Consider the following 11955-nt stretch of genomic DNA (forward strand, 5'->3'; position numbering starts at 1 on the left):
CCTCCGGCTGCCGGCAGCCCAGGGGGTCGGGGAGCGCTGCCGTCGAGCCCCCCGGCCGCCCAGGGGCCGCAGGCGGGGCGCTGCCCCACGCCAATAAAGAGAACGGACTTTGCACACTTTTCACCGGTTTTATTGTAAAGTTCTCCCCGCTTCCCAAGCGCCCCCCTCTCCACCCGCGCCCGGCCCCGCAGCATCCCCAATGCGTGGCTGTCACAGCCCTGGGGGGCCAGGCGCAGCCCCCCCCCCCCCTCCCCAGCAGCGTGTCGGGGACCCCCAGGAACGCCAGGCCCCTGCGGTGACCCCGGGCCCGGGGCTGAGGGCCCCCAGCCCCACACATCCCCTCGCTCCCCCCGCACACCGCTCACGCCCCCTCCCCACCCTATCGGCAATAAATATCTCGCACCACCTCGGCCCCGCACGGCCGTGCCCCCGGTTGGGGGCAGCTCCGTTTCCCACCCCCCCCGGGCCGGGGGCTCCGTGCCCCCCCAGCGCCCACCCGGCTGGGCTGAGCCCCTCAGAATCGCAGCTCCCTCAGCTTCTGCCGCAGGTAATGCTTGGCCTCCTCGATGCCACTCACCTTCTCCAGCTCCGTGTAGGGCAGCTGCAAAGGGACAGAAGCGTCAGCGTGGGGCCGCGCGCTGCCGTTCTCCAAAGCTGCCTCCGCCCCCCCCCGGCCCGGCACAGACTGTGGAGGACAGCCGGCCCTGGGGACGGGGGCGGCCACCTGCCGTGTCCCGGGGGAGAAACGGGCATCGGGACCGCCTTCAAGGGCTGTCAGTGCTGCCGTCCTCGCTGGGGTCTCGCTGCCCCGCTGTCCCCGCCCCACGGCCGCACGCCAGCTCTGCCTCCCGGGTGCTGCTCGTCCCACTTTCATCCCCGTGGAGCCGGGCAGGGCTGCAGCCTCCCTACGGCCCCCCTGCGGCGCCCTGCCTGGGGCCCGGCACACAGCGCCCAAAGGGAGGACCCAAAATCACACCGACAGCCCCTGCATGAGGGACTAAGGACAGTCCCTGCTCCAGCACGAGGAGGTGGGGGAGCCCAGGGCTGCTCCACAAGTCTGCAAAGGGAGACTGCAGAATGACGAGGGGAATTCCAGCACCGGGGAACAAGCTGCTGGGGCACGGCTGCACACAGACAAGGGGCACGAGCAGAAGAGGAAGGATAAGAGCCACCTTATGGGATGGCTGCCAGCGCCGTGCCCATAGAACGGGGGCAGAGAGCAGCCCCGGGGCAGCACCCTGCAGCCTCCAGCAGAGCAGGCCTCCCTTCAGCCCCACACGGCACTGCAGCGGAGCTCTGAGTCACAGCACCGCAGATTGGGCCCCGTGCAGCTTCAGGGTCACGAGGGGACACTTCCACCTCCCTCCCAGGAAATGTGAGAAAAGCACAGCCCTGGGGAACCGCTAAGGCAGCTGCTGCAGCTGTAAAGCACAGGAGCCGCTGCCAGGGAGCGGCCCGATGGGGTACAGCACCGCAGGAAGGGCCCTGAAGGGGTGGGGAGAAAGCCTGGAGTCCCACAGAGCTCCTGGCCCAGCAGGGTGGGCTGGGGGCACCCCATGAGCCCCGCCGGTGTCCCAGGCTGCAGCACAGCTCCTTTGAGCAAGCCGGCAGGGACGAGCAAGGAGAGCAAGAACAGCTGAGTGTGGAGCAGCTTCTGCAAGAAGTTAAAAGCGCCTCGGGCTCTTTGCAAAGGATGACCAAACAGAGCAAGGAGGGACCTCTGGAGCCACAAATGCAGAAGGAAACCACAGCTGTGTGTCACTGCGGCACAGGGCCCGAGCTGGCAGCAGACTGCAAACCAGAAGCGCTGCATACAGCGGTGGGGGAGGGACGGAGCAGCCCACAGAGCCACAGCAACGGGACCCACAGGGGCCACCGAGTCCAACCCCCAGCACAGAACCACGCGCCAGCCAGACCCCGTGTCTCACAGCGCTGCCCAGAGGCTCCACGAGCTCCGGCAGCTCAGGGCTGTGCTGCTGCCCCAGGGAGCCGCTCCGTGCCCACCGCCCTCTGGGCACAGCCTTTCCCCACCCCCCGCTCAGCTCCGTGCCGTTCCCCGCAGCCCCACTCCCGTCCCCCCCGCGGTGCTCAGGATCCCAGCGCCGCAAGGAGCTCTGAGCCACATCCACCATCGGTTACAAAACCCGCAGCTGCCCGGCACGGCGGCCGCCAGCAGGAGGGCAGTAAGGAGCTTTAAGCTGCGCTTCACGGCACCGCCGGGCCGAGCTGCGCCCGTAACGCCGGTGAGCGCCCAGGAGGAGGAACCGGGGGGACGCTCCCAGCTCCGAGCTGCCGCCCCCCGCGCGCCGCTCGGCCCGGCCCCGCACTCACCTGCACCAGACAGTAACCCAGCAGGCGCAGATGCCGGTCCCGCATGGCGCGTGAGCCCACCAGGATGTCGGAGTTCTGGCAGTAATGCCACTTGTCGTTGACCGACAGCACCACCCTGCAGGGACGGGACGGTGGGAGGGGGGCGGCGTCACCCCGCGCTGCGGGCCGAGGCCGAGGAGCCCCCCGGGCTGCAGAAGGGGCACCTCTCCTCTCGGAGGTCCGGGGGAAGGGGGGGGCGCGCGGAGCAGCTCCGCTCGGTACCTGTGAATGTCGTCGGCCGCTGGCGGCCCCTCGGCGGGACCCCTGGCCGGGCCGGGCCGGCACGGCGAGGGCGGAGGGCGGGCGTCCTCGGCCGGGGCTGGGCTGCGGCCCTCCGCTTCCTCGTGCGGCTGCTCCCCCTGGAAGCAGGAGCGCTCGCGGCCGGGGCAGGCGGCCGCCTCCTCCTCCAGGATCTTCCCGATGGGGAACTGGAAGAGGGTGGCAGCGGAGGAGCCCCGCGGGGAGCAGTCGGGGGTGCCGGCGGGCTGCGCCGAGAGGCACTCGGAGGGACTGCTGAGCGTGGAGCTGCCCTGGCTCTCCAGGGAAGACTCTTTGCTTAGGGCGCAGTAATAGTCCGAGGGGGGCTGGTAGCAGGGCCCCCCCGGGGCCGGGCAGAGCGTGGACAGGAAGCGCCCCGCCAGGTTGTTCTCCCGGCGCGCCGCCGGGGGGCTGCCGGGGGGCTCCGGAGCAAAGGGGGCAAAGTCCTGCAAGTCCGAGGTGAGCGCCAGGACGCTGGAGCGCAGGGAGACGGCGGCGGGGGGGGGCGGCGGGGGGGGCCTTGGAGGCTGCGGGGACGCGGGAGAGGGGCAGCACCGTGCCCGAGCGGTTAATCCACAGCAGGAAGTCTGCGGAGGAAGCGCCGGGGTCAGCGGCGGGCCCCGAATCGCCTCCCCAAAACGCAGAGCTCTGCTGCCCTGACCCTCCCCCCCTCCCCGGGCAGCACAACCCCCCGCTGGGTGCCGGCAGCCTACCTGTGCAGTACCCCGGGGGCAGCACCTCGTCCTGCCGGTAGCACTCCTCCCCCACCAGCTGCCGCAGCGCCTCAGCCACCAGCCCTTTGTAACTGAGGGGAAAAGCAGTCAGGGGACGCGCACGAGGGGACACGGCCCAACCCCAGCACCCCACAGCCCCAGCCCGGCCCCCTGCTGACCACAGCATCCCAGAGCTGCGGGGCTTGGGAGGCACCTCTGGAGCCGCCCCGCTCCATCCCCCCACAGCAGCTCCTTCAGCAGCTGCACAGCGTCCAGAAGGGTTTTTGGGATCTCCACAGGAGACTCCCCCACCTCTCTGGGCTCCGGTTCAGGGCTCTGCCACCCTCACAGCACAGCAATTCCTCCTCACGTTCAGATGAACTCCCTGGGCTGCAGTCTGTGCCCGCTGCTCCTCATCCTGGTGTCGAGCACCACCAAACGGAGCCCGGCCCCCTCCCCTGCCCTTCCCTTCAGGTCTCCATCGGCACCGCTCAGCTCCCTCAGCCTTCTCTCCTCCACACACGCAGCCCAGGGCTCTCCCAGGCCCCACCAGGAGCTGCTCCAGGCCCCACCACCCCACAGCTGGGCTCTCTCTAGCAGTTCCCATCTGCCTGGACCTGGGCAGCCCATTGCTGGGTGCACTGCTCCAGCCGTGTCCCCCCAGGGCAGGACACAGGGGGGCATCACCTCCCACACTCTCTGCAGTGCATTCCAGGGTCCCATTGGCCTCCTTGGCCACCAGCACACCCTGCTGGTCCACAGTCAGCCTGTGGTCAATCACTGGTTGCCTGTCGGCCTCCACGACCCCCAGGTCCTTCTCTGCAGAGCAGAGTGGAGGTTCTCCCAGCAGCTCAGCTCCCAACCTGCACCGCTGCCGTGATCGCTCATCTTAGGGAGCAGAACCCCACATGGTCCCTGCTGACCCTCATCAGGCTCCTCCCCCCCCAGCTCTCCAGCTCGTGCCCACAGCCACGTCTGCACCTCACATCCCCAGCAACACCAAGGGGTCACCGCCTGCACGAGGGCCTGGCGCCGGCGCACCCCCTGCCCCCCCTCACCTGTACTTCCTGTTGGCCTCGTCGGCGGTCAGCGCGTGCTCGAACATGAGGACGCGGTAGCGCGGGTCGAGGCGCGGGCCGCTGTAATCACGGAACTCCAACTCCACGGCGGCATCCAGCAGAGAGAGGTAGCGGCGCACGATGAGCGCGTAGGGGCTGCCTGCGGGAGGGGCGGGCAGCTGGAGGGGGCCCGGGCCGCCCCTCACCCCCCAGGCCGCCCGCCCCTCACCCCGGGGGGCTGCGCCACCCCATCCGGAGCCGCCTCCAACCCGCCGTGCCCCAACTGCCGCGTTTACCCTGGGAAGAGCCCAACGTACTCATAACGTTGGTGATGAAAGCCGGGGAGAAGACTTGATGCAGGACAGACTGGGGGAAGTGGCTGAGCTGGAACATGGACATGAGGATGTTGACGGTGGCCAGGGGCGAGCTGCCCGCTTTCTGCTCCAGGATGGCCTCCAGCTTGGGGAAGAGCTCGCTGTGGTTGGACGGGCGGTAGTTCATCCGGCTGAAGGGAAACACCAGCTTCTGGATCACCTGCGGCCAAAGGAGGAGTCGGGCTGGTGGCAGCAGGACTGGGAGCGCGCGGCCACACAGAGCTGAGCTCCCCCCGCACCGCGGCAGCTCACCGGGCACACAGCTCACCCACCTTGCTGTCCAGCTGCTCCCCGCGCTTCAGGAGGAAGTTTGCGATGGTGTCGAGCAGGCGCGGCTCCCGCAGGCGGTGCCGGGCCACGTACTTGGCAATGAGGGCCATGGTGTAGGGGGTCAGGTTCTCGGCCTTCCTGGGAAGCCACTCTGCACGGCAAAGCACAGCTGGGGCTCAGGCCCTGCCTGAAGCGCTGCTCTCCAGAAGGGGCCGCAGTGTGGGTCAGAGGGAGGCAATGCAGCCAGAACCCAGGCGGCTCCACAGCACACGGCAGGGTGTGGGGCTGCGGGCAGGAGGGCAGATCCCTGCCATGTGGACCACGTGGCACAGCTGAAGAGCAGTGGGAAAGCACACGGAGTGCGGGCGATTCCACAGCAACCCCACAGACACCAACCCGCTGCCCACCCCAAGCCAAGGTGGGCTCACGGTGCTGGAAGGGGCACCGCGGGGGGCAGCGACGGGTGGGCACCACACAGAGCACCTCTTGCCTGGGCTGCCTGCACTGCAGGGCAGGACTCTGCGCGGCGCTGGACAACCCCAGCAGCTCCAGGGTGTGGGAAGGAGCCATGGGGCTGCATGGCACAGCAAGATGCAGCCAGCAGTCTCCACCCACACTGCCCTCACCTGCCATGCTGCGGATGAATCGCTCTTGGCGGTTTTCATAGAAGAGCTGCGAGCTGAAGATGGCCTCCAGCGCCTTGTTGTTGGCCTCCTGGGCGCACAGGGCCAGCATCTCATCCAGCAGGGCCAGCTCGTGCTCCCGCATGGCGCTCACCTGGCCCAGCGTGTGCCGCACCAGGCGCAGGATCTTACGGTTGTTGATGAGCTGCTGGTCGGAGGCCGGGTGGCCCTGCAGGGCCTGCGCCCGCAGCCGGTAATAGGAGAGCAGCAGGAAGAGGGTCTGAGGGTGCCGCTCCTTCTCCAGGTGCCGCTCCAAGCTGCTGAGGCACGACTCGACCAGGGGGTGAGGGCTGGAGGGGTGCAGCCGCATCACGCTGCTGAACACCATGGACACGTCCTTCTGGTTGAAGCGGCCCAGGCGGTTGCGGGACTCGTCCTCCAGCACCCGCACCAGGGGGGACTCCCCGGGCAGCCCTGCAGCAAAAGGACAGCAGTAAGGACCCCAAAACCACCTCTGCAAAAGGGATGGTGCCGGGGACAGGTTTGTGATGGGGGGAGTCAGAGCAGGAGGGACAAAGATAGAACAGAGGTGAGAATCACAGAATGGCCTGGGCTGCAAAGGAGCACGATGCTCATCCAGTTCCAACCCCTGCTGCGTGCAGGTCGCCAACCAGCAGCCCAGGCTGCCCAGAGCCACATCCAGCCTGGCCTCCAATGCCTGCAGGGATGGGGCATCCACAGCCTCCTTGGGCAACCTGTGCCAGTGCCTCACCACCCTCTGGGGGAAAAACTTCCTCCTCATATCCAACCCAAACCTCCCCTGTCTCAGTTTCAAACCATTCCCCCTTGTCCTGTCAAAAAGGCCAGGCCAGAACGCCAGCACAGCAGCACATCGCTCTGCTGGCAGCCATTCCACCACAGCAGAAGCCCTTTGGTTTATCCACAAAAATAAGACTTCATTTTCAGGTCCGGGTCTTTGTGAGGAGGAATAATGCATCTCAAAGCGCTTTAAAGAAGTGTTTTGTTTGGAAGACAAACGGAGTGTCAACACAGGGCTGAAACACGAACTGCCGTGTGTGACAGGAGTTTATCTTTCCACATTTCTAACTCCCTCTCCTCGTGTTTTCCAGCTTAGCTGCGGCCTTTCAGATTGGGCTCCTGGGGGAAATACCTTTCTCTCACTCTGGACGCATTATTCAACCACAGAAAGACGAGAGGCCACGTGTGCAGTGTGGTTATGAAAAAAGGCAAAGGCCACGGCTCGTGTGTCAGGAGAGATATCCTCAGCAGAGCCATGAAGCGTTCTGCGCGCCCTATGAGGCCCCAGTAGCCCACTGCTCACCCGAGCCAGACGAGGAGACTCCGATTTTTAAAAGGGCTTTAAAGAAACCAAGGCAGCATGGGGTAAGTCGCTGCGTTTTATCGTTCATCAGAAATCAGTCAGAAGGTGGAAAGTGAAGAATTGGTCTGAGCAGTTGCTTTGTTCCTTAGGAGGCCTCCGAAAGGCGGGTGAGCATTTTTATTAATGAGCTGGAGCCCATGGGGAGCGGGGAGGGCGAGGCAGGGGAACAAAGTGTGGGTCAAAACCAGAGCGGGCCGGGGGAGCCCAGCTCGGGGAGAGGCACGGAGTTAACAAACACAAAGCGCTGCCAGGGGGAGCAGGACCTCCCCTCCCCCCCACCTTCAGCAGGATCTCGAGTTACTGCCTCAGCCCCCAGCAGGGCGCAGGCAGCTCAGCTCCGTGCAGCTCGGCACAGACCTCAGCCCAGCAAACGCAAAAAACGAAAAGGCAAACGCAGCGGCAGGGAACGTCAGCGTGGGACGCAGGGGCACAGGACTGGAAAGAATGCTCGGGTCGGGGGCCGGGCACCCGCCGCCACAGGCAGCCAGCAAGCATAATCCCCTCCGGAGAGGTGGGAGGGAGCGCAGAGCCTTTAACGAGGCTAATGAGGAGCCCTCAGCACGCTGCCACGGGCCAGAAAGGCTCTGTGATGCACAGCGGGGAACGCAGGCTGCGGGAATGCTCTCTCCCAGAGAGGAGCCATCAGACAACCCTCACGTCTCAGGACAGGAGCCAGGCGGGCCGCTCTTCTGCAGCCCCAGGCAGAGCTGTGCAGCACGGCCCGGTGCCACCCGCATGGAGCAGCGCGGGTTGAGATTCATGCTCAGAACAGACGCGGCTCTGCTCCACACGCCCAGAGCACGGAACCCTGCACTCCCGCAGGAAGCCCTCGGCGCCGCCCCGTGCCCGGGCCACTCACCCAGCGCAGCAGCAGCGTACAGACAGTTGACGATGCTGAAGTTATCGAACTTGGAGCAGCCGCTGATGATGGCCTGGCACAGCGTCTGGAACTCGGGCTGCTCCAGCACCGGGCCGGGCCGCCGGCTCTCCCCGTTGAGGGCGGCTGGGCCCTGCTGCTGCTGCAGGAGCTGGCCCAGCTTGTGCAGGGCGATGGGGTAATGGCTGGCCGACACCTTGCCGGGGTTCTGCGTCACCCAGCGCAGCACCTCGCCCACGCTGCGCGAGCGCTCGATCAGCCGCTTCATGGTGAAGAAGGTGTCGTAGCTCATCTTCTCGTGGATGAAGTTCCAGCTCTTCCTCTTGCCGTGCCCGCGAATCCTGCAGGCATCCGGGGGCAGGGCGTGCAGCAGCCCATGGCCGTAGGGATCCAGCGGGAGCAGCAGTGCGCGCGGCCTGGCCCTGCCCGCGCAGTAGCAGGCGGGATGCATGGCGGCCCCGCTGCGCTCAGCCGGGCCCCGGGGGCTGCCGGGCCGCGCGCGACGGCGGCTCAGGGCGCGGAGCCATGGCAGCAGGCGCAGCATGGCGCGGGCGGGGCGGCGCGGGGGGCTCCGCGGGACCGGGGGACCCTGCGGGGGAGAGCGGGGCTGAAGAGGGGGCGGCGCCGGGACTCCGCCCCGCGCCTGAGCCCGGATCCGAACCCGGATCGCGCCGCGCCGGGACCCCCGGGCCGCCCTCGGCCCTCCCTCCCGCCGCCCGGCCCCGGATCTCGGCCCGCCGGGCGGACCGAGGCCCTCGCGAGCGGCGCCGCGCCCGCCCGGTGCCGGGACCCCCGACCCCACCCCCGGAGCGCCCGTCCGGCCTCCTCCCCGGCCCCCCGGTCCCCCCCCCCCCGCCTCGCCGCCCCGGCCCCTCCCTCCAAGCCCCGCCTACATGGCGCTCACGGCCGCGCTGGGACCCGCCGCGCCCCGGCCGCTCAGCGCCGCCCGGACACCGAGTCCGCCATCTTCCCGACAGCCCCCGCGCCGGCAGGGAGGCCTCGGCACCGCCCCCGCGCAGCACACACTTCCGGGGGCGGAGCCAGAGCGTAGTATGCAAATAGCCGTCGCGCGGCGCCCAATGAGAGGCAGTCCCGTGACGGTGGAGGAGCCAGGGCTACGGGCGCATGCGCACTACTGCTCGGCCGGACGCGTGGCTCGAGGCGCGGGCCCCGCCCCGCCCCAGTGCGCATGTGCGAGCGGGGCCGAACGGCCCGAGCCCCGCCCCCGCCCCCCGTTCCTCCCAGCTCCCCCCGCCTCCTCGCGCACAGAACACAGAGAGCAGCGTTTGGAGCATCCACAGTTTTCTTCCTTTTTAATCTTAAAAGAAGCACGGCCGAGCACATGCTCACGGCACCGAGGGCCCAGCCCCGAGCACGGGCCGGTAGCCCCCTGACCCCCGCAGGGCTCGCAGCCGCGGGCAGCAGGCACCTGGGGGCTCATGGGGCGCCGCGTCCCCCCCTTCTGCTCGGTGCCCTGCGGTGCAACTCCGTGCCTCACCCCATACGCGGAGGGCTTCCGGCGGTGGTGGATGGCTGAGGGCAGCACCGGGGCCGTGCCAACTCCGTACTGGCTGTGAGCAGCCCCTGAAGCACCGGGACACAGCCAACACCCCTCGAGTTCTGGAGCAGCAGCAGAACCCTGAGCACCGCAGTGCGAGAGTGGGGGGCGGTTCCAGTCGGGGTGCGGGGCAGCGCTATCTGCGGTACATGGTGAAGGCCATGAAGCTGAAGAGCAGGGTGAGGCCGGCCAGGAAGGTGGTGGCGGTGGCGGTGAAGACGTGGCGGTACTGCAGCTGGAAGTACCAGAGCACAGCCAGCATCAGCACGAAGAGTGGCAGCATCAGGCTGCCCACGTTGAGGGCGGTGTGCACGGGGTCGGCGGAGGCGCGGGGGCCGGCGGGTGCAGGGGCAGGGCTGTGCTGGGAGATGTGGCAGTGCAGGACGCTGTTGGGTGCCAGGTGAAGGGCTGCCAGGCTCTGGGCATCGTCACGCAGCAGCTGGCCCTGGTAGATGAGCCGCACCTGCTGCTCCTGCCCGGGAAAGTAGGTCCTGTGGACAGGGGACATCACATCATGTGCAGATGGCACCAACCCCACACCCACCTCTGGGACTGCCCAGAACCGCGGTGCTGTGCCCGCACCACGTCCTGCAGCGTAACCTATTGCTCGTCCCACGTCCTCACAGTGCCACCCACAGCTCGCACCGCGTCCCTGCAGCGTCACCCACAGCTCTCCCCGTATCCCCAGGAGCGTCACCTACCGTTCACTCCTGCTGTCACCTACACCTTTCCCCATGTCCTCAGGCTGTCACACACAGTTGTCTTGGTGTCCCTGCACTCTCACCCACACCTCACGCTGTGTTCTCAACACCGTTACCCACAAGCCATCCTGTGTCACCTACAGCTCACTCCACGTGTCCAGGCTGTCCCCGTGATATTACCCACATCAGGCTCTGTTGACCCACACCGTAACCTACAGCTCTGCTCACGACCCAGGCCGTCACCCACCACACAATCCATGTCCCCAGGTGCCACCCATCACTCACCTCATGCCTCTGCACTGTCACCCACCGCTCACCCCACATCCCCAGGCTGTCACCCACAGCTCCTTCTGTGACCCCACGATGTTCCTTACTACTCACCTCACAATCGTCACTCCACCGGCTGTCACCTACCGCTCACCCCTTATCCCCGTGGTGTCACTCACCACTCACGCCGTGTCTCTACACCGTCACCCACTTCCTGCCCCGCGTCCCCGCACTACGCGCCCTCCCCGCCCGCCGCTCACCTTTTGAGGGCCCCCACGGTGTCCCCGGGTCGCACCCTGGCCAGCCGCTCGGTGTCGTTGAGGAATTTGAGGCGTAGCACCATGGTGGGCTCCGCGGGGCCGCCCCCCGCCGCTCCGCCCGCACTCTGCTGGGGGGCCCCGGCGCCGCCCCGCGCCCGCAGCGCAGCCGCCGCTCCGCCCGCCCCATCGGGGCCCGCCCCGCCCGGGGCCGAGGCCGGGGCCTTGTGCGGGGCGACGGGCTCGGGGGCGGCGCTCGGGCCCTCCTCGGGCAGCGGCGCGGCGGCGCGAGGCGGCGGAACGGGCTCGGGGGCGCGCGTGGAGGCCCAGGCCAAGGCCAGCACGGCGACGGCCAGCAGCAGCGCGAATAGCGCGGTCACCTCGTCGCCCACGCCTTCGATCAGCGCCATGGCGGCGACTACCGACCTGCGGGCACCGAGCGCCGCCGTCAGCCCGCCGGGCCGCGGCCGCCCAGAGGCGCGCCCGGCCCCGCCCCTGCCCCGCGCCCGGCCCCCTCACCGGCCGCCATCGCGCCGCGTTCCGCTCCTTCCGCTTCCGCCTGCGCGGTGCACGCTGGTAGTGCCGCGATGCACGCTGGGATAGAGAGTCCTGCGGGGCTGCACGCGGGAGCTGCCGGGAAGCGGAGGACCAGAAGGAAGGGCTCGGAGCGGGGAGCTGCGGCGCATGCGCGGCTAGCCCCTGCGGGGCATGCTGGGAAATGTAGTCATGGGGACTACGAGACTTGCGTCGATGTGTGTGCCAATGGAAGGCACGGCGATGGGTGTGCACGGCAAAGCAGTGGTGTGTATGGCACAGCAGTGGTGTGTATGGCACAGCAGTGGTGTGGATGGCACAGCAGTGGTGTGTATGGCACAGAAGTGGTGTGTATGGCACAGCAGTGATGTGTATGGCACAGCAGTGGTGTGGATGGCACAGGAATGGTGTGGATGGCACAGGAATGGTGTGTATGGCACAGCAGTGGTGTGGATGGCACAGCAGTGGTGTGTATGGCACAGCAGTGGTGTGTATGGCACAGCAATGGTGTGTATGGCACAGCAGTGATGTGTATGGCACAGCAGTGGTGTGTATGGCACAGCAATGGATGTGTATGGCACAGCAATGGTATGTATGGCACAGCAGTGGTGTGTATGGCACAGCAGTGGTGTGTATGGCACAGCAGTGGTGTGTATGGCACAGCAATGGATGTGTATGGCACAGCAATGGTGT

At 67.6% G+C, this 11955-nt stretch overlaps 2 protein-coding genes across 3 annotated transcripts; both read right to left on the bottom strand.

The window, feature by feature from the left end:
* Nucleotides 1-459: 459 nt before the first annotated feature.
* On the bottom strand, nt 460-8489 carry FASTK (Fas activated serine/threonine kinase). Its single transcript, XM_042894046.1, is given in 10 exon segments — nt 460-601; nt 2332-2446; nt 2593-3131; nt 3133-3215; nt 3342-3433; nt 4400-4559; nt 4717-4933; nt 5046-5194; nt 5670-6140; nt 7928-8489. Coding segments are annotated over 10 exon segments (2475 nt in total). The 3' UTR covers nt 460-514.
* A 741-nt stretch (nt 8490-9230) lies between these two features.
* TMUB1 (transmembrane and ubiquitin like domain containing 1) lies at nt 9231-11258 on the bottom strand. 2 transcript variants are annotated; one of them, XM_042894049.1, is made up of 3 exons: nt 11248-11258; nt 10732-11154; nt 9231-9994 (listed from the first exon to the last, which is right to left on the bottom strand). In XM_042894049.1, exons 2-3 carry the CDS (start codon nt 11136-11138, stop codon nt 9640-9642), a joined length of 762 nt encoding a protein of 253 aa, XP_042749983.1. In that variant the 5' UTR covers nt 11139-11154; nt 11248-11258; the 3' UTR covers nt 9231-9639. The 2 variants fall into 2 exon arrangements, with proteins under 2 accessions (XP_042749983.1, XP_042749982.1); XM_042894048.1 differs by lacking the exon at nt 11248-11258 and having other exon boundaries at nt 10732-11173.
* Between the last annotated feature and the right edge of the window lie 697 nt (nt 11259-11955).

The sequence above is a fragment of the Lagopus leucura genome, unplaced genomic scaffold (assembly GCF_019238085.1).
Source record: "Lagopus leucura isolate 7727_CA_CO unplaced genomic scaffold, USGS_WTPT01 35050-0_obj-0_obj, whole genome shotgun sequence".
Lineage (NCBI taxonomy): Eukaryota > Metazoa > Chordata > Aves > Galliformes > Phasianidae > Lagopus > Lagopus leucura.